Source organism: Oryctolagus cuniculus, chromosome X, assembly GCF_051225735.1.
Source record: "Oryctolagus cuniculus isolate XC-2025 breed Fujian yellow rabbit chromosome X, ASM5122573v1, whole genome shotgun sequence".
Taxonomy (NCBI): Eukaryota; Metazoa; Chordata; class Mammalia; order Lagomorpha; family Leporidae; genus Oryctolagus; species Oryctolagus cuniculus.
The window spans coordinates 97,236,418-97,259,130 of NC_142888.1; the positions used below are offsets into that span (position 1 = coordinate 97,236,418).

Genomic DNA, 22,713 nt, shown 5'->3' on the forward strand with positions numbered 1-22,713 from the left:
AAAATGTTTTTAAGATTTTTGAATCTAAATATTTTCAGAGGAAAAGCCTCATTTCCAGTGCCACCTTAAATTTATACATATTTCTTCATGTTCTAGTAGCAAATTCATCTTCTAGTATCACAGATAGGTGTTTATAAACTTGAATAAGCACTATGGTCTGTCTTACAAATGAATTAGGGAAATTTTCAGAAAAATAAAAGGTGAGACACCACATGGGACATCCACATCCAATATAAGACTGCCTGGGTTTGAATCCCATGTCTGCTTATGATTCCAGCTTCCTGATAGTGAATACCCTGGCAGGTAGCAGGTAATGGCTCACGAAGTTGAGTACCTGACACCTTCATGAAAAACATGGATTGGGTCTGGCTCATTGCTTCAGACTGGCCTAGTCCTGGCTGCTGTGTGCATTTTGGGAGGGAACCAATGGATAAAAGATCTGTGTGTTTCTATTTCTTGTTCAATTAAGCAAATAAAAAGTTGAAAGAAAAATATGTTTTTTAAAGAGGGGAGGCAGAGACAAAACAAGAATATAAATTAAGCATAAATATTTATTTAATGAAAAGCTTGAACTTTAAGTTTCCAGAAGTACAATCATTCAGGAAATATTTACTGATCACTTTTGATTTTCTAGGCATTCATGGTATATAAAGATGAATGGTACATTCTCTGCTTTCAAGGCGCTTAAAGCTGATTTTGAGAAACATGCACACAAAATGTTTTACTCATATAACAATAATATAAACTTATTAAAACAATCTTCAGGAACTACAGATTTTTTTCTGCATTTCTGGACTTATATTTAATACCACTTATTACACTACGGGTTCTGATTTGAAAAATACCAGCATGTAGTATCTAGACACCAAGGCAGCATTTGAGTGACAAAACATCAAGGGAAAACCCGGCGGCAGTGGGCGTGAGGGGCATTTGTAGTATATCGGGTTAAGTCATGGCCTGCAATGCAGGCATATGATATGGGTGCTGGTTCACATTCCTAGAGGTCTCCTCCCAATACAATTCCCTGCTTACATGCCTGAGAAAGAAGCAGGAGATGATGTAAGTACATGGGCCCCTGCCACCCATGTAGGGGTCTCAGATCAAACTCTTGGCTTCACTCTGGCTGTTGTGGCCATTTGCGGAGTGAACCAGTGGATGGAACTCTCCCCCCTCCCCACTCTTTAACTCTGCCTATCACTATCGCTCTCTCTGCCTTTCAAAGAAATGAATATATCCTTTAAACAGCAAGTATTAGCAAATCTGACACAATAATAATCCAAAGTCAGCATAATCTGCCTACTTTTGATGAAGGGACAATTTCCCTTGCCTCTTTCAATATTCTAACATATAGAGAAGTACAAACGGTTTTCACAATTGTCCACAATTTGCATTTACCTATGTCCCAAAATACTTTTCCTCAAACTAATCTCATTAAGTTTTAATTTGCAGCTAATCACTTAGAAAAAAACTTCCTGTGTTGATTATTATATATTATCACATCCTTGTTTTTTAACAACACATTTATTCTACTTTGGGTATAAGTCCTTAAAAAAAGAAAATATTAGCAATTTAGACTTAACATGTTCAGAATCTTTTTCCAGAAGGAGCAGAAAGAGCTCATTTTTCTTCTTTGGACTTTTTAAAATAAAACTGGAAAATTTAAAGTATTATGAAATATAAAATCTAATATCAAAAATAGCCACAGCAAAAATGTCTAGTCTATCCCCTGGGTCAAAATATATTCCCCCAAATCTGTCATACTTTTCACATTTACAGTTAAGAACCCTGATTTGAGTGCTGGAACTGAAACTTTGTGCAAATTTCTCAAACAAGTATTAAAGTATTGTCAAAAAACTTGAAGTATTAAAGCATTTTATCAGTTAAGAGAGATCATAAACAATCAAAATAAGGGAGAAAACAGATCGGTTTGTTTTTTTTCTGATTAATTCAGTAAAGTAGAACCCTTGCATCTTTGAAGTATTCTAATCAAATGGGATTTTTATACAAGATTCTAAGACAACTTTTTTTTTCATTTCATCAAAAAAGGACTTAAGAAACCAAAAAAATGCAGATGTGTGCATTTTAAATGAAATGCTTCCAAAACTAATGTATTTTACAATTACAATAATGTTATAAAATCACAGTGAGCTCTCCAGAACATAGTAATAACTTTTGTTTAGAAAATATCCTGAATTACTATATATCTGCCCTGAAAAAACCCACTATAATGTTGAAATATAAGTAATACAAAAAGAATATATACACAGCTGTAAGATAATGACAGCATCCCCTTAATGAAACAGAATATGTGATTTACTTAAAGACAGAATGAAACTAATGTTTAGCCAAAATTACATGGATGAAAATTCAAAAAGTTAGTGTTGGGGAGAGTTAAATCAGGCCAATTCCACCTGAAAAACAAAACTTATGGAATTAAAAGCATACATACTACATGCCAAAGTAAAGAAGGAATTAGAGGGTCAATTTTCGTACTTTGAGGAGTGACCATACTTAGCTCCACAGGCCCGCGTAGTGCCCATGGAGGACAGAAAGGAGAGGCCCCCCGGCCACGAAGAGCTTCATCTCTGGCCAGTTGTAGCAGTGGGTGTAGAGCGCATTTGTCAGTTCGTCCACACCATCTAAGTAGTTTGACCAGAGTCCATCGTGTTTGAGCCAGCCTCTGCCACAGGTGAGCTTGAGCTGCCTCCTCGAAGACCCTGGAGAGGAGTCTGGAATGGCATCCCCTCTCTCCTCCAAGAACTTCTGGGCGCGGACATCATAGAAGAGCAGGGAGCCGTGGCCCGTTCCCACGGTGATGATGTCGTGGTAGAAGCTTAGTGAACGGACGCAGGTGCCACCTTCCCGGCAGCACAGCGGGCGGATGTTGTGCTGGCGCTGGCGCGGATCTACGAAGGAGACGTGGGACTCAGAGCCCACGGCGTACAGGGACAACTCCTCGCAGTAGGTCAGGCACACGTTCTCCCGGAAGTAGGGCAGCCTGAAGGACAGCAGCCTGGACAGGTTGCTCCGAGGTTTCCACAGGTGGAAGTAGCCATCCAGGGATACGGCTCCCAGCTCCTGGTTCTGGCTGCTGAAGGCAAGAGAGCGCACCTGGTGGTGACAGGAGTTTGTGCTGGCCTTGGGGATGTCTTCCATGGCACTGGGGCGGATGTGGGCAAACATGGGGGACCCCATGGCATTGCGCCTGACTACACTGTCATTGAAAATGTCAAAGTCCAGCCGCCATAACGCCACGGTGCCATCGCGGGAGCCGCTCACAACCATGTTGTCGCTGATCCAGGCGATGGCAAAGATCCAATCGCTGTGGCCCTGGCGGTCGCCCAAACACACGGGGTCCAGGGTGGGCAGCTGATAGATGGCCAGACTATTGGGGTTTTCGCCCCCGGTGGCCAGAAGCGTCTTGGAGGGATTCAGCTCGATGGCGTGGATGCCACAGCCAGGCTTGGCTCGAACCAGCGCCCGCACCCTGTCCCGCATCAGGGGGAGGCGCGTGATGTGGCCCGAATGCACGTCCAGCACGAAGAGCGTGTTGCACTTGGTGCCGCACACCACCTGCCTGGCGTTCAGCCACTGCGAGGCGAACACCTTGTTGAGGGTGCCCAGGGCCAGCGGGCGCTCCGTCAGCATCCTAGGCAGGCCCCGCACCACGTGGCAGCTCAGCTGGCGCTCGAAGCCCGGGATCCCTGCGCTGCCCCGCATACCGACCTCGCGGTCCTTCAGGTAGTGCACCAGCGAGCGACGAGTCGCCGGCCTCCTCTGCGTCTTAGGTAGCTGGGGCCCCTCTCCGTCTGCCCCAGCTGACGAGGATGAGCTCCTGGCGGTGGCCTGGAGCACGGTCGCTTTCCGCTTCCTGCTACCTCTTTGCTGCGGGGCCATGGTCGGCGTTGGGCTACTGGGGGCGGCCGCGATGCCTGAGGTCATGGCGTGGGCGGGGGCGGCGGCTGTGATGGTGCGGCGTCGGCGGCGCCGCGCGGCAATCGTTTTGGCCATCATGGACGTGGGGATGGTGGCTCCGCCGGGAGGCTGGACGATCGTGAGGCGCCGAGTTGACGGAGTCAGGTAGGCGGCGGCGCAGCAGCGGTAGAGGTAGCAGTGCCCTGCGAGGGATTCACGGGCGTAGGCAGTGGAGCGCGGGCTGAGCTTGGCGGCTAGGGCGGTGCCCGACGGCAGGGCGGACCTAGGGGAGGGCTTGAATTGCAGTTGGCGGCGGGTTGGGAGGGAATTCAGTGTGAGGGGCGGAAGCTGTGGGAGGGGCGGGCTGGGCGGGTAGACGGAGGTGAGAGTAGCGCCGTCGTGCATACAGGGGGCAGTGGAGAAGTGAGCTGCCGGAGGAGGTTCCCAGACAGCCAGGGTTGCGGGACGCCAGGATGTGACACGTGTGGTTTCCCCATCCTCGCCATAGCAAGTGATTAGCTTTTTAAACATTCCTACTTGAATAAAATCTGAAATCTAAACTACAGGTAAACACGGGACTAGGAAGAACAGTGATTATGATCTGAGAGGGAATAAATATACAGTCAGTATAATTCTGGAACTCCCGTCGACATTGAACTTGACAGGGATTGAGGGTATTTTGCAATGGTAGTGAGACCCTTATCCTTTAGTTTGGTCTGTTCCGCAGCCTCACTTTCGTTTCAGGAAGTCAGGAAGTCAGGAAGTTAGGAAGGAAGTTAGGAAGTTAGGAAGTTGGAAGGAAGGAAGGAAGGCAGGAAGGAAGTAAGGAAGGAAAGGTTTAGGGGCCAGCGCTGTTCGAAGTAGGTTAATCCTCTGCCTGGGGCACCGGCAGGCATCCTGAGCCGTGGTTCTAGTCTAGGCTGCTCCTCTTCCAATCCAGCTCTCTGCTATGGCCTGGGAAAGCAGTGGAAAATGGCCCAAGTCCTTGGGCCCCTGCATCCATGTGGGAGACCTGGAAGAAGCTCCTGGCTTCAGATCGGCGCAGCTCTGGCCATTGTGGCCAGTTAGGGAGTGAACAAGGGGATGGAAGACCTTTCTGCCTCTCCCTCTCACTGTCTGTAACTCTACCTCTCAAATAAATAAGTTTTTTTTTTTTTTCCAAAAAAAGATTTATTTGAAAGGTGGAATGACAGAGACCAATAGAGATTTTCCATCTGCTGATTCACTCCCCAGTTCTCTGGAGCCCTGCTGAAGCCTGGATCCAGAAACTCCATTTAGGTCACACACCTGAGTGGTGGCAGACCAAATACTTGGTACTTCTGCTACATTCTCAGGAGCATTGGAGCAGCTACGACTCGAACCTGCACTCACAGGGGATGCTTGTGTTGCAGGCAGTGGCTCACCCACTGCACCAAAATGGTACCTTGTCTTCACTTTTGTTGTATTTTAAAGTTTCAACCAAGTAGTGGTGGTCTCTGAATTTGCACACCAAAATTCCTGAGCAGTGCTTACTAAAGTCAAACCCTGGCCCCCTGTTCTGCCTGTGGGGAGGTCCTGGATTTTTTAGTTGGTGAAGCTCTAAAAACCTTGTGTAATGTGCTGATGGACAGAGGCGGGAGAAGAGAAACTAAGGATTTTTTTTTTTTTTGTAGGCTGTGACTTTCCTTGAAGCTCAGAGACATGGGGAGGTGGTGTAGGTAACATCTCAAGAGTAGGTAACATCGGCATTTCAGTTGCTGATTCTCAGGTGCCAAGAGACTGAATCCTGTTGGTTGGAGAGGATTTTTGAAGTGGAGATAAGGAACTTTCCAGAGAGAATTGCAGAAACACAGTGGTGATGATGCAGAGGTGGAGAGAATAGGCTTAGTCCTGAGTGTGGTAGAAATGTTCATATCCTGCTGCTCAGTGTTCTGCCTGTACCCGATCTTGCCCACACTGGGAGTTTAGTTACAGAGTGATACAGTGGGCTGCAGAGAGTCAGCTACCTGATGCCAATGCTGCACTCTCCAATTCTGGTCCACAAAAACTGTATTTCCTGAGTTGGTGTAGGGGAGGAGGATGAATTTACTTTTCTGCCCAATCAGAGAGCTACTTTTCCGCCCAATCAGGGGCTACTTTGTGGCTGCTTGATTCTCATCCAGGCCCAGCGGGGTTGCAACATCCACACATTCCATCAAGCTAATTCCCTCCAAGATGAAGCCAGCCGGGAGGAGCAAAAACCCAACAGCCTGACCATCTACCAATTGCCAACCATGGACCCTGTTTTCTCAGGCAACCACCAAGGTCACAGGGACTGGATCTTTGTCATTGTCTGTATCAGTAACACCTTGGTTGTTACTCCCATGATGGCACTATGGCACTATGGCAGTTAGACCATGATACTTTCAGTGACAGTATTACAATGTAATGGGTTTCCCCATGTATGCTCACATCTGCGCAAGAGATGTGGAAGTCATCCTCAAAGATAAGACCAACCCAATAGCCAGAAGATGTGACCCCTGACCTTCAGAGGCAAGAATCAGGAACTGGAGGCCGTGTACCTCAATGGCTACTTCCACCCGAGGAAAGCTCAGAGCCACCTGTTCAGGGTGTTGTTCATCAGGTTCATTCATACATCTGAGAAAATGGATGCCTGACCTACTGTAATGAATTGTCCCTGTATGCTGTGGGTTCCCAATCTCATGTCTCTTTATAAGATCTATGCCAAGGACAGTGCTACTTCTGGCTCCTTTGCTCCCAGAAAGCTGGCACTGGTGTGTGCTTGTTGAGTTTCCATCACTACATCATCAACATGGGAATAGACCATGGCTTCCTACTTTTCTGTGACATCAATGCCCAGAAGTTCCTGGAGGAGAGAGCCAAGGTCATTCTGGACTTATCTCCAGGGTCTTTGTGAAGGAAACTCAAGCTCACCTGTAGCAGAGGCTGGCTCAAATATCATGGCCTCTGGGTAAACTACTTCAGTGATGGTGTGAATGAATTGCCAAATGTGTTCTACACTGACTGCTATAACAGGTCTTATGGGTTCTAGAATTTTGATTGATCTCCTCAATATCTATCTCTCTCTCATTTTCTTTCTCCCTATAACTCACACTATTATGATCACTTCGCAGAGATGTTGATTATTTCTTACTGTTGCTTTATAAAACATGATTTTATGGCCTTATCTTCCTTAGAAAAATAATTAGATTATTTTTCCTAAATACAATTCCCATCTCTTTCTTGAAAGCTTTATTTATCTGAAAGGTAGACTGACAGAGATGGGGTGGGGAGAAAGACAAAGAGAGAGAGAGAGAGATCTGGATTAGGGCAAAGACAGTAGCCTGGAGTTCCATTCTGGTCTCCCATATGGTGGCAGGTATCAAAGTACTTGGGCCATCTTCTGCTGCCTTCCAAGGCACAGTAACAGCAAGCTAGATCAGAGGTGGGATAGCCAAGACTCAAACTGGCACTCAGTATGGGATGGTGGCATTCAAGCCATGGCTTAATATGCTGCACCACAACACAGACTCTACAGTTTCTTTCTTTTCTTTTTTCATTTTTTTGACAGGCAGAGTTAGACAGTGAGAGAGAGAGAGAGAGAGAAGTCTTCCTTTTCCGTTGGTTCACCCCCCAAGTGGCTTCTGTGGCCAGCGCGCTGCGCCGATCCAAAGCCAAGAGCCAGGTGCTTCCTCCTGCTCTCCCATGCGGGTGCAGTGCCCAAGCACTTGGGCCATCCTCCACTGCCTTCCCGGGCCACAGCAGAGAGCTGGACTGGAAGAGGAGCAACCGGGACAGAATCCAGCGCCCCAATCGGGATTAGAACCCAGTGTGCTGGCGCCACAGGCAGAGGATTAGCCAAGTGAGCCGCAGAGCCGCTTACAGTTCCTTTCTTAAGAGGAACTCTATTACCAACTATTAAAATGGTATATTTTCAGTCTGTTACATGTTCTTTTTCCTTCAAGATAACTTAGAAAAAACTCATTATAATTATTTCCATTGTATAGATTAGAAAACAAATATTGTGAAAAGTAATGATGTTAGAAAATGACAGACTGAAGAACAGAATCAAAATCTGATTCCTGTATGTGTGTGTGTGTGTGTATATACATATATGAGTGATTGTGTGTGTGTGTGTATGTGTGAGTGTGTGTGTTTCTATTGATACATCTGCCATGCTTGATTAATAAAAATCTCAGTCTCTGATCCTGGATTTGCAAAATAAGTCCCTTTTATTTATCAAGAACATAATATTGCCCGTGATAAATAGAACTGGAGCCAATAATCCCCCAATATTTTTACCACCTCTGGAATTTAGTGGAATATTTATGTTCCAGTTTTTTGTTTCTTAAGTTTTATTTGGTTTGCTTCTACATACTACTATTACTCTAAGAGGAAGAATCATTTGACAAGAATATTCAGAAAATTCTTACATGACTTCTAATTTAAGAGATCTTATTAACAAGCTTATTATGTTTTATAACCATATTCTTCTACAAAAATAATTGCTATTATAATTAAGTATTTTCCTTTAGAAGCTATATAAAGATAGATTTCTTTGGAAAAGTTTTTCTTACTAAGACCAGCCTAAGTTATATAAATAAGAATTGGTTGCTGTTCTAAATGTGATTGGATGGTTGAAAAGTTGTAATTCCCCAGAGGGATTGACAGTACAGAGAACAGTTGAAAATTCATAAACTTTAATACTAACATGAGGGAAAAAGTGCAGTCACAGTAAATGACTGTGATTAGCACTGGGTCCTCTGACCTTTGTAGACACTAAGCAAGTATTTGCTATGTTGAAACAAATCTAGGAAGAAAAACATTTTCAGTATATAGGTTCATATTCTCAAAATTCTGCTCAAATTTACCTGCATGTTCAAAGAAATATCTAATTTTTAAAAAGTAAATATCTAAGATAGATTTCAATTTAGCAAAATTTCTGAGTTGAAGCACATTTAACTTAGATATCAATAATTATCAAAGTTGGGGGTATGAAAAAAATCAGCCCTGACATCTTCAAGAACATGAACAATTTATTGTTAGGGAAAATTCATGTCTCATAAAATTTCAGAATTTAATATATGAAGTTGAGTGGCATTGGTCACAAATAGAAGATGATCATCTTCTATAATCAGAAATTTCACAGTCACTTTGATCCAATTTATGACATTTCCTAAGAATTTTGTTAATATCTTTGTTCACTTCAATGCCATTTGATAATTTATGCAATGATATCTATTCATGAGAATTCCTATATCACAATTTCCTTAATAAAATGCCTAAAACTTTGAAATATTTTCTGGGTAGCCATGATAAATTTAAGATTAAAAAATCTTTTTTTTTCTAAAAAATAGATGACAGTTACTCTTCTTAATGAGGTGCTCGACTCAAATAGTAACTGAATTTGAAATAATGAATTTTGAAAGCTGAAAATACCTATGAATATTTTACAATCAAATGCTTTGATTTGGAAGGAATGAGAAATTTGAAATTTGGAAGCAAGAATAGTTATACGTTTTGCCCAAGGCCGTCTGGCTGTTTACAGGCAGAACATTTTTCTTAACAATTATTTATTTATTTGAACTTCAGAGTTACAGCTCTTCCATCCACTGGTTCACTCCTGAAATGGCCACAACAGCCAAGGCGGGGCCAAGCCAAAGCCAGTATCCAGGAATGCCATCCAGGTATCCCCATCGGTGGAAGGGCCCAAGTATCCTGGTCATCTAAAGATTTCCCAGGCACATTAGAAGGGAGGTGGATGGGAAGTGTAGCAGCCACAACTTGAACCCTCCTCATATGGGATGTTGCATTGCAGACAGTGGCTTTATGTGTTTTTGTTGTTGTTTTTTGTTTGTTTTGTCTGGGGTAAAAAAAAAAAAAAAAAAAAAAAAAAAAAAAAAAAGAGCCAGGAGGGCCCAGCCCATACATGCACCCCCAGGCAGCCTCCCACCTCCCTCTTCTCTTTGGCGTGCCAGCCTCCTCCGAGTGCCGCCCCAGACCCGGGGGGCCATGCCCCGGCATGGCCGTGGAAGAGGCGGCTCTCTGGCTCTCCAGGCCCGCGATGGATCTGCGACTGCACAACACACTGGGATGCGTGTCTCTTGGCTGAGCATTAGCGGAGGAGGTTAGGTGCGGGAGACCTGTTGCTTCGGGTTTGCCTCCAGACTTGGCAAGCGGCACAGAAGCGTTTTGGTCCTGCCGCCCCACCCCCAGCCACCTAAGTTGCTCCTCCCACCCCAAGGCGCACCCCTCTTGGGCCAGCAGGGCAACCTGGGGGGCACATCAAGCCAAGCTCCACGACTCCCAGTCCTGCGTTTGGAAGGGCATACGGGACAAACCCTTGAGTTTGTCTCAGTAGATGCCAGCGAGGGAACTGTTTTGCTATGTAGGAAACCCCGACCCCAAAGCAGGTCATTTATGATTGTTTTAGCGCAAGGTTCCCCACCAACGTGTGTTGCGTGAGGGGCGAAAGAGTGTCTCCTTTCCTACCACACCCGGTTTCCCAGGACAAAGGGTTCTCCACACCAACCCAGTCTCCAGGTGCTGCGAGGGCCGGTTGGCTTTCCTTTCCACAATGCCTTTCCTTTCTTCCACAGGCAGAACATGTTTAAGAAATTCACCTTTTTTCTCTGTTCATTCCCCTCTCTACAACTTACTCATTTGGGTCCTTATAGCTGATATTTTGTTTTTATTGATTTGCTTTAAAATAATGACTGTGTGTGTGTGTGTGTGTGTGGCAATTTAGGAAATTTAATTAAGAGTAGTTATCTTAGCCAGCGCTGCGGCTCACTAGGCTAATCCTCCACCTTGCGGTGCTGGCACACCGGGTTCTAGTCCCGGTCAGGGCGCCAGATTCTGTCCCGGTTGCCCCTCTTCCAGGCCAGCTCTCTGCTGTGGCCTGGGAGTGCAGTGGAGGATGGCCCAAGTTCTTGGGCCCCTGCACCCACATGGCAGACCAGGAGGAGGCGCCTGGCTACCAGCGCAGCGCACTGGCCATGGCAGCCATTTGGGGGTGAACCAACGGAAGGTAGACCTTTCTCTCTGTCTCTCTCTCACTGTCTGGCTCTACCTGTCAAAAAAATAAAGAGTAGTTATCTTTCTACATCTATGTCTTACCTGTGTCAATTGCAACCAAAATTTGGAAGTACATTTATCAGGGTTTTTTTGTCTCTATGTTAAATTGCCCAATTAAGAGAAAACGTGGAGTTTGTTTTTCTGGGTCTGGTTTATTTCGATTAGCATAATGATTTCTGCTTCCATCCATTTTGTTGCAAATGTCAGAGTTTAATTCTTTTTATCACTGAATACTATTGTTATGTATACACATCACATTTTCTTTATCCAGTCATCAGTTGGACATTCAAGTGGATTTCATGTCTTTGCTATTGTGAATTGGGCTGCTTTATATATGTTTATACATGGGATTATGGGTATCTATTTCAAATGCTGATTTTATTTCCTTTGGCTCTTTTCTCAAGACTTGGATATTTGGGTAATATGGTCTATTTTTAGTTTTCTGAGGAATCTCTATACTGGTTTCCAATATGAATTTCTGTAAACTGTTGGAAGTTGAGTTCAAGAGCTTTCAGAAGCCAAATTCCTTATCTTGTTTAATTATTAGGGTACTTGATCTCGTAAGTTATTATAATATTGGTCTATTGGATTTTTATGAATATTCTTAAAACAAAATGTACCAGCTGGATTTTTTCATCTATATAATATTATGGCAAGAAGTAAAATGCATAACACAATAAAATTTTCTCTTATTTTCTTGTGATCCCTGACATTTATCTTATCATCAACCCGTACATATTAATGTTATCACAAATAAAGTACACTACATGATGGATATGTGATGTTGAAGGAAATCATTTTGAACTCTTTACCTCTCTATCAAAGCCCTGAGATTTCCTTTCCAGTTTTCTTCAGATAAAAGTTATGATAGGTTTATTCTCTGTAATTTTTCAATTCAGAAACTTTTAATAATTCTGACAAAACTACTAGAAAAACTAAGGGAAGGGTGTATTTTTATATTTCAATATCTATTATTGTATGTTGGTGGAAGATAATACATTGGAGAAGAATAGAAATGAAAGTTCATGTCCAGATTCCTGAGTGGATAATTTCATTCACTTTACAAAAAAACCAAAATGTTAAATCTCTTATGACAATACTTGTTTTTTTAATTATTACTATAAAGAAGCAAGAGAGTATATAGTCACAGGGGCAAACGTAATTTTTTATCCATGAATAGAGTACATCACACAAAGCCAGTGCAAACCTCTGGGGAGAGAAAGAATTATAATGGCACCAAGCGGCCAGAATTACAGGAATAATAGAAAAGAGATAAGAGAGAGCCTAGAGGAAGCCAATTAATTTAATTTGAAACTGATTAGAGAGATCATTTAGTCAACTTAAAATACCTTTACATTCAAAATACAACAAAATGAAATATATTGGCTGTACTCGATTTAAATGTTACTTTTATAAAGAAGATCATGTGAGGGTAAAACTATAACTAGCATTCCAGGATAATTAAATTTGATGTATCTCATTGTGAGAATTTCAAAATAAGCATGCCGATATTACTTATTTTTTGGTCAGATTCTTGACATTTTAAGATGTTGGTTTGTTTCTCATATTTTTTCCTTCAATTTTAATAAGAACCCTTATCTTACATGGAAATGTTTCAGAGCTGGCACAAATTTGTTTCAAACGTTTATGAGAAACTTATGAGTGAATCATGTTTTGGACATTTCTTACCAAATTAATACTTTAAGTATAGATTTTCTGAAGAAATGTTTTAACTTAATTTAATAAATAGGTTAGTTTTAAACACTTTATTTTTAAAATTTATTTATTCATTTATTCATTCATTTATCTATTTGAGACACAAAGAGAGATACAGACACAAAAAGGGAGACAGAGAGATATCACATCCACTGGATAACTCCTTGAATGACCTTATAATCTGGATTTGGATCAGGCAAAAACCAGGAACTAGAAACTTAATCTTGATCTTCCATATGAGTAGCAGGAACAAAACTTCTAGAGTCATCACCTGCTTCCACCTAGGTTGCACATTAGCAGAGAACTGGAATCCGGAGTGGAAATGAGATTTGAACCCAGGACCCTTGATATGGGATGTAGGGAGTCTTGAGTAGCAGATTATTTGCTAAAACAAACAATTGTCAAAAATGATAAGTTTTAAATAGCAGTTGGATACCAGACAAAGTGATGGAAGTGATCAACTCCAGGAGGAAGTACTGAGAACACTGCTTTCTCAGTGTTTAAAAAGAGATTTCTCAAATGTTAACTTTTTTAAAAAAAATGACCACACAATTGAAATCCTAGGCAATATCAGTGATAAAATGTTCTTTCTCACCAGGGCATACTGCCCTCCCAATCCCCTCTTCCTTGGGATGTCATTTATTTTCTTTTTTTAAAGACTTTATTTATTTATTTGAAAGAGTAACAGAGAAGCAGAGGCAGAGAGAGAGAGAGAGAGAGAGAGGTCTTCCATCCGTTGGTTCACTCCCCAGATGGCCATTATGGCTGGAGCTGGGCCAATCCGAAGCCAGGAGCCAGGAACTTCTTCTGGTTCTTCCACACTGGTGCAAGGGAATAAGGACTTGAGCCATCTACTACTGCTTTCCCAGGCCATAGCAGGGAGCTGGATTGGAAGTGGAGCAACCAGGACTCGAACCAGTGCCCATATGGGATACCGGAACTGCACATGGCAGCTTTACCCTTTATGCCACAGAGTCAGCCCCAGCGTGTCATTTCTTTAACAGAAATCCAGAAAAATGGATTTCCATATGCAGAAGCAGCGGGTTAAACTCTTGGCCTACAGTGATGGCATCCCATATGGGTACCAGCTGGAGTCTCAACTGCTTTACTTCTGATCTAGGTCCCTGCTAATATACATAGGAAAGCAGCAGAGGATGACCTAAGTCCTTGGGCCCCAGCAACCATGTGGGAGACCTGGAAAAATCTCCTGGCTCCTGGCTTTGGTTCAGCTCAGCTCTGGTTTTTGCAGACGTTTGGGGAGTGAACAAGTGGGTGAAAGTCTGTCTCTCTCTCTCTCTCTCTCTTTAACTCCTTCAAATAAATAAAAATAAATCTTTAAAAAGACACATTCTTGCTGAATGGATTAAAATTAAAGCCCTGATAGGCCGGCGCTGCGGCTCAACAGGCTAATCCTCCGCCTTGCAGCGCCGGCACACCGGGTTCTAGTCCCGGTTGGGGCGCCAGATTCTGTCCTGGTTGCCCCCCTTCCAGGCCAGCTCTCTGCTGTGGCCAGGGAGTGCAGTGGAGGATGGCCCAAGTGCTTGGGCCTTGCACCCCATGGGAGACCAGGAGAAGCACCTGGCTCCTGCCTTTGGATCAGTGCGGTGCACTGGCCGCAGCGCGCCAGCCGCGGCGGCCATTGGAGGGTGAACCAACGGCAAAAAGGAAGACCTTTCTCTCTGTCTCTCTCTCTCTCACTGTCCACTCTGCCTGTCAAAAAAAAAAAAAAAAAATTAAAACCCTGGAGCTGGCACAGTGGGGAAAGCTGCTGTTTGCAGTGCTGGCATCCCATATGGGTGCTGGTTCAAATCCCAGCTTCTCCTCTTCTGATCCAGCTCTCTGCTATGGCCTGGGAAAGTAGTAGAAGATGCACCAAGTCCTTGGGCCTTTGCATCCACATGGGAGACCTGGAAGAAGCTCCTGGATCCTGGCTTTGAATTGGCGCAGCTCTTGCCATTGTGGCCAGTGGTGAGTGAACCAGCAGATGGAAGACTTCTCTCTCTCTCTTCCTCTGCTTCTCTGTAATTTTGCTTTTCAAATAAATAAATAACTCTTTTAAAAGTAAAAGAATGGCCGGTGCCGTGGCTCAATAGGCTAATCCTCTGCCTTGCGGCGCCGGCACACCGGGTTCTAGTCCTGATCGGGGCGCCAGATTCTGTCCTGGTTGCCCCCCTTCCAGGCCAGCTCTCTGCTGTGGCCCGGAAGTGCAGTGAAGGATGGCTCAAGTGCTTGGGTCCTGCACCCCATGGGAGACCAGGAGAAGCACCTGGTTCCTGCCTTCAGATCAGCACGATGCGCCGGCCATAGTGCACCGGCCACGGCGGCCATTGGAGGGTGAACCAACGGCAAAGGAAGACCTTTCTCTTTGTCTCTCTCTCTCTCACTGTCCACTCTGCCTGTCAAAAAAAAAAAAGTAAAAGAAAAGGGGGACGGCGCAGTGGCACACTAGGTTAACCCTCCACCTGCAGCACTGGCATCACATATGGGTGCCAGTTCTAGTCCTGGCTGCTCCTCTTCCAATCCAGCTCTCTTCTATGGCCTGGGAAATCAGTAAGAAGATGGCTCAAGTTCTTGGGCCCCTGCACCCTTGTGGGAGACCGGAGGAAGCTCCTGGCTCCTGGCTCCTGGCTCCTGGTTTCAGATAGGCCCAGCTCTGCCCATTGTGGCCATTTTGGGAGTGAACCAACAGACGGAAGACCTTTCTCTCTGTCTTTCCCTCTCACTGTCTGTACATCTACTTCTCAAATAAATAAATAAATCTTTTAAATAATAATGGAAGAAAAATTTTTAAAAAATTGAAAGAAAAGACCCATATATTTGCTGCCTTCAAGAAACACACGTCAACTTCAAAAAAACATGCAAACAGAAAGAGAAAGAATGGAAAAAGATATTCCATGCTAATGGAAAGCAAAAAAGAGCAGGTGTAGCCATCTTATTATCAGACAAAATAGACTTTAACAGACAAACTGTTAAAAGAAACAAAGAAGGGCACTATGTGGTGATATAAGGATCAATTCAACAGTAAGATGTGACTATAATAAATGTATATGAATCCAATGTCAGGGCATTTGGCTATTTAAAACAAATGTCAATGGCTCTAAAGGAAGACATAGACACCAATACAATAGTAATGGTGACTTCAACACCCCACTTTCATCAATGGACAAATCAACCAGATCAACAAGACAGAAAATCAACAGAGAAAAAAAAGCTAATTTTTACTATGGACTTAACTGATATCTACAGAGCATTTCTTTCCACAGTTGCAGAATAAACAATCTTCTCATCAATGCATGGAGCATTTTGTAGGATAGACCATATATTAGGCTAAAAAGCAAGTCTCAGGAAATTCAAAAAACTGAAATCATACCATGCATCTTTTCTGGCCACAAAAGAATGAAGCTGGAAATTAAACTCAATAATCTCTACAAATTATACAAATACATGGAGAATGAACAACCTGTTCCTGAATTAACAGTTGATCATAGAAGAAATAAAAAGATAAATCAAAACAATTCTGGAAACGAATGAAGATGACAGTGCAACATATTAAAACTATGGGATGCTGCAAAAACAGTGTTGAGAGAGTTTATAAAAACCAGTGCCTATCACGATCTACACCCTGGACACCATCCTAGGCTCTAGCCCCTGCCACCATTGCTGGAAGCCAGGTGGCCACATGGCCCAACAACCGGTGTCAACTCCACCCCCATCCTAATGGGATTCGATGCTCCTACTTCCTTGCCCACACCCTGGCAAAGTTTGAAGAGTACCTGTTCCTGAACATGTGGCTCTCTTTCCTCCATCTCCTGATCACTCTCTCTCTCTCTCCCCCTCTGTTGATCCCTCTCTCTCTGTCTCTTGATCTCTCTCTCTCTCCTCTCTTTTTCCTTCTTTGCCTCTTCCCTGCTGTCTGTCAGGTTTCCCCCAATAAACCCTTTCCTTTAAAAATTGGTGCCGACAAAAAGTATTGGAAAGGCATCAAATAAATGAGCTATCAATGCATCTCAAGGACATATAAAAACAACAACAAATCAAAACCAAAATTAGTAGGAGAAAAGAAATAACTAAAATTAGAGAAGAAATAAACAAAATTGAAACAAAAAGACCACAAACTAATAGTGAAATGAAGAGCTGGTCTTTTAAAAAATAAATAAAATTGATACACCATTTGCCCAACAACCCCCCCCAAAAGATGGAGAAACCCCAAGTCAATAGAATCAGAAATGAGAAAGGTGATGAAACAAGAGATACCACAGAGTAAAAGAATTATCAGGAATTAATACAAAGAGCTATATTCCAGAAATTGGAAAACCTGAAGAAATGGATAGATTCCTAGATACATATAATATACTAAAAATTAGTCATGAAGAGACAGAAAATGTAAACAGACAAATAACAAAGTTGGAGATCGAATAAGTAATAAAGGACCCTCACAACAAAGAAAATCCCAGGGTCAGATAGCTTCACTGCTGAATTCTACCATACATTTAAGCAAGAACTAATTTCAATACTTCTCAAATTATTCAAAACAGTCGAAAGGGATGAAATCCTCCCAAACTCCTTCTATGAAGACAGCATCGTCTTAATTCCTAAGCCAGAAAAAATATGACAGAGAAGTATAGACTAATATCTGTAATGAACACAGATGCAAAACTCCTTAATAAAATCCTTACTATTCAAATCCAACAACACATCTGGAAGTTCATTCATACAGACGAGGAGGGATTTATCCCTGGTATGCAGGGATGGTTCAACAATCAAAAGTAATGGTTCAACAATCAAAGAGTAAAAACCATATGACTATCTCAATAGATGCAGAGAATGCATTTGATAAAATACAACATCTTTTCATGATTAAAAAAAAACTTTAGCAAATTGGGTATAGAAGGACCAATCCTCAACACAATCAAGGCAATCTATGACAAACCCAGAGCCAGCAAATTATTGAATGGGGAAAAGTTGGAAGCATTCCCGCTGAGATCCAGAACCTACAAGGATGCACACTTTCACCATTACTATTCTATATAGTCCTGAAAATTTTAACCAGAGCCATTAGGCAAGAAATAGAAACAAAAGAGATCGAAATCGGGAAAGAGTAAGTCAAACTGTCCCTATTTGCAGATGACATAATTCTATATAAAAAGGAACCAAAAGAATCTACTAAGAGACTATTGGAACTCATAAGAGATGCTCGTAAAGTTGCAGGATATAAAATTAACACACAAAAATCGATAGCTTTTGTATGTACAGAAAAAGCTATGGCTGACAAACAACTTCCAAGAACAACCCCATTCATAATAGCTACAAAAATTGAATACCTTGGAATAAATTTAACTAAGGATGTCAAAGATCTCTATGATAAAATCATAAAATAGTGAAAAAAAAAGATGACACAAAAAATGGAAAAATCTCCATGTTCATATATTAGAAGAATTAATGTCATCAAAATGTCAATACAACTAAAAGCAATTTACAGATTCAATATGTACCCAATCAAAATACCAATGACATTCTTTTCAGATCTAGAATAAAATGATACTAATATTCATATAGCAACACAGGAGACTCAGAAATTCAAAAGCAATTTTTCACAACAAAAAGACAAAGGCATCACAATACCAGATTTCAAGACACACTACACTGTAGTTATAATCAAAACAGCCTGGTATTAGCAAAAAAAAAAAAAAAAAAAAAAAAAAAAACAGACCTGTCGACCAATGAACAGAGTAGAAACTCCAGAAATCAATCCATGCATGTACAACCAACTTATCCTTGACAAATGAGCTAAAGTCAATCCCTGGATAAATGACAGTTTGTTCAACAACTGAAGCTTGGAAAACTATATTCAGCATGCAGAAGTACAAAACAAGAACTCTATCTTACACCTTACACAAAAATCCACTCAAAATGGATCAAAGACCTTAACCTACAAGCTTAAACCAACAAATTACTAGAGAACATTGAGGAAACCATAGAAGACACTAGCATATGCAAAGACTTCTTGAGAAATACCCCAGGAGCACAGGCAATTAAAGCCAAATTTAACAAATTGGATTACATCAAGCTGAGAAGCTTCTGAACTCCAAAACAAACACTCAGAAAAGTGAAGAGACAACCGACAGAATGGGAGAAAATATTTATATTTGCAAACTGTGCAACTGATAAATGATTAATATCCAGAACCTATATAGAGCTCAATAAACTCAACAGCAACAAAACAAACAACCCAGTTAAGAACTAGATAAAGGCCTTAGACAAGAGACGAAATTTAAGTGGCCAACAGACACTTGAGAAAATGCTCAGGATCACTAGCCATCAGGGAATTGCAAATCAAAACCAGAATGAGGTTTCACCTCACCCCAGGGAGAATGGCTGTCATACAGTAATCAACAAACAATAGATGCTGGCAGGATGTGAGGGGAAAAGTTACGCTAATCCACTGTTGGAGCCATTGTGGAAGACAGTATGGAGATATCTCAGAAAACTGAAAATGTATCTGCTATATGATTCATCAATCCCACTCCTGGCAATTTATCCAAAGAAAATGAAATCAGCATATAAAAGCATTCTCTGTGCCCCTGTGTTCATTAAAGCTCAATTTGCAATAGCCAAGACATGGAATCAACCCTGTTGTCCATTAACTGAAGACGGGACAAAGAAATTATGGCATATATACACTGTGGAATACTACTGAGCAGTAAAAAATGAAATTCTGTGGTTTGCAACAAAATAGATGCAACTGGAAACCATTATACTTAATGAAATGAGCCAGTCCCTAAAGGACAGTAACTATATGTTTTCCTGATCTGTGGTAACTAATAGAGTATCTAAAATGTAATGTATACAGGTGAAATTAACATTTTGATATTTGATGATTGTTTACAGCTCTTACATATACTGTTAAAGAACAATGTTTTCCCCTTATACTATTTGTTGAACTCTTTTTACTTACTGTAGCATCAATCTTATGTCTTCATGGTTCAATTTAGGTAGATTGCATGTGTCCAGGAATCTATCCATTTCTGATAGATTTCCCTGTTTGCTGGCATACAACTCTTTGTCATTATTTCTGATGATTCTTTTTATTTATGTGGTGTCTGTTAACTGGACTGTTCAGGCCATTAATGTTCAATGTGACGAATGATAAGTGGTAACTTTGCCCTGCCATTTGCCAAAGATAAGTTCTAATACATGCTTTGAATTCCCTGTGATCTTTTGCTGTGAGGTTTCCTTCCTTTACCTACTTTCATTATTTTATGAAGATGGCAGAATAGGAAGGGAGCACACTGATACTCTCAATTTGATGCAATCGCAAATGTTAATTTTGGCTTTGACTGCCTGTGCTTCTGGGGTGTTTTCCAAGAAGTCATTGCCAGTACCTATATCTTGCAGGGTTTTTCCAATGCTCTCTAATAATTTGATGGTGTCAGGTTGTAGATTTAAGTCTTTAATCCATGTTGAGTGATTTTTTGTGTAAGGTGAAAGGTAGGGGTCTTGCTTCATGATTCTGCACGTGGAAATCCAATTTTCCCAGCACCATTTATTGAATAGACTGTCCTTACTCCAGGGATTGGTTTTGGATCCTTGATCAAATATGAGTTAGCTGTAGATGTTTGGATTGATTTCTGGTGTTTCTATTCTGTTCCATTGGTCTATCCATCTGTTTCTGTACCAGTACCATGCTGTTTTGATTACAACTGCCCTGTAGTATGTCCTGAAATCTGGTATTGTGATGCCTCCAGCTTTGTTTTTGTTGCACAAGATTGCTTTAGCTATTCGAGGTCTCCTGTGTCTCCATATGAATTTCAGCATCATTTTTTCCAGATCTGAGAAGAAGGTCTTCGGTATCTTGATTGGTATTGCATTGAATCTATAAATTGCTTTTGGGAGAATGGACATTTTGATGATATTGATTCTTCCAATCCATGAGCATGGAAGATTTTTCCATTTTTGGGTAGCCTCTTCTATTTCTTTCTTTAAGGTTTTGTAATTTTCATCATAGAGATCCTTAACGGCCTTGGTTAAATTTATTCCAAGGTATTTGATTGTTTTTGTAGCTATTGTGAATGGGATTGATCTTAGAAGTTCTTCCTCAGCCGTGGCATTGCCTGTGTATACAAAGGCTGTTGATTTTTGTGCATTGATTTTATATCCTGCTACGTTGCCAAATCTTCTATCAGTTCCAATAATCTCTTAGTAGAGTTCTTTGGGTCCCCTAAGTAAAGAATCAAATCATCTGCAAAGAGGGATACTTTGAGTTCTTCCTTCCCAATATGTATCCCTTTAATTTCTTTCTCTTGCCTAATAGCTCTGGCTAAAACTTCCAGAACTATATTGAATAGCAGTGGTGAGAGTGGGCATCCCTGTCTGGTACCAGATCTCAGTGGAAATGCTTCCAACTTTTCCCCATTCAATAGGATGTTGGCCGTGGGTTTTTCATAGATTGCTTTGATTGTATTGAGCAATGTTCCTTCCATACCCAGTTTGCTTAGAGTTTTCATCATGAAAGAGTGTTGTATTTTATCAAATGCCTTCTTGGTGTCTATTGAGATAATCATATGGTTTTTCTTCTGCAGTCTGTTAATGTGTTTTGCACACATTAAACCATCCCTGCATACCAGGGATAAATCCCACTTGGTCTGGGTGGATGATCTTTCTGATGTGTTGTTGCATTCTATTGGCGAGAATTTTATTGAGGATTTTTGCATCTATGTTCATCAGGGATATTGGTCTGTAATTCTCTTTTAATGCTGCATCTTTTTCCGGCTTAGGAATTAAGATGATGCTGGCTTCATAGAAAGAATTTGGGAGGATTCCCTCTTTTTCGATTGTTCTGAATAGTTTGGGAAGAATTGGAGTCAGTTCTTCTTTAAATGTCTGGTAGAATTCAGCAGTGAATCCATCTGGTCCTGGGCTTTTCTTTGTTGGGAGGGCCTTTATTACTGTTTCAATTTCTGTCTCAGTTATGGGTCTGTTTAGGTTTTCTATCTCTTCCTGGTTCAACTTAGGTAGGTTGCGTGTGTCCAGGAATCTATCCATTTCTGATAGGTTTCCCTATTTGCTGGCATACAAGTCCTTGTAGTAATTTCTGATGATTCTTTTTATTTCTGTGGTGTCTGTTGTTACGTTTCCTTTTTCATCTCTGATTTTATTGATTTGGGTCTTTTCTTTTTTTAGTTAGTTGGGCCAATGGGGTGTCAATTTTGTTTATTTTTTCAAAAAACCGGCTCCTCGTTTGGCTGATTTTTTGTAATTTTTTTTGTATTCAATCCTGTTGATTTCTTCTCTGATTTTAATTATTTCTCTTCTCCTACTAGATTTGGGTCTGGTTTGCTGCAGATTTTCTAGATCCTTGAGGTGAATTGAAAGCTCATCTATTTGGTGCCTTTCCAATTTCTTGATGTAGGCACCTATTGATGTAAACTTTCCTCATAACACTGCTTTTGCTGCGTCCCATAATTTTTGGTATGTTGTGCTGTTATCCTCATTTACTTCCAGAAAATTTTTGATTTCTCTTTTAATTTCTTCTATTACCCATTGTTCATTCAGGAGCATGTTGTTCAATCTCCATGTGTTTGCATATGCTCTAGGGATTCCTGAGTTGCTAATTTCCAACTTCATTGCTTTATGGTCTGAGAAGCTGCATGGTATGATTCTAATTCTTTTGAATTTGCTGAGACTTGCTTTATGGCCTAGTATGTGGTCAATCCTAGAGAAGGTTCCATGTACTGCTGAGAAGAATGTAAAATCTTTAGCTGTAGGATTGAAAGTTCTGTATATATCTGTTAGATCCATTTGGTCTATAGTGTCGTTTAAATCTACTGTATCCTTGTTGATCTTCTGTCCTGTTGATCTGTCTATTTCTGAGAGTGGAGTATTGAAGTCCCCCAGTACTATTGTATTGGGGTCTAAGTCTCCCTTTAAGTCCCTTAACAAATCTTTTAAACAAACTGGTGCCCTGTAATTAGGTGCATATACATTGATAATTGTTATATCTTCCTGTTGAATTGATCCCTTAATAAT

The 22,713-nt window shown here is 41.5% G+C and overlaps 1 protein-coding gene and 1 pseudogene across 1 annotated transcript; one reads left to right on the forward strand and one right to left on the reverse strand.

The window, feature by feature from the left end:
- Nucleotides 1–623: 623 nt before the first annotated feature.
- Nucleotides 624–4,157, reverse strand: LOC100347438 (DDB1- and CUL4-associated factor 12-like protein 2). The gene has a single exon (XM_002720398.5). It carries the CDS (start codon nt 4,012–4,014, stop codon nt 2,512–2,514), a length of 1,503 nt encoding a protein of 500 aa, XP_002720444.5. The 5' UTR covers nt 4,015–4,157; the 3' UTR covers nt 624–2,511.
- LOC103352001 (DDB1- and CUL4-associated factor 12-like protein 2) overlaps nt 4,013–22,713 on the forward strand; it is a 44,036-nt pseudogene continuing 25,335 nt past the window's right edge.

Bases quoted from the DNA above. Each gene is read 5' to 3' on its own strand.
- LOC100347438 (XM_002720398.5), bottom strand. From the start codon at position 4,014: ATGATGGCCAAAACGATTGCCGCGCGGCGCCGCCGACGCCGCACCATC.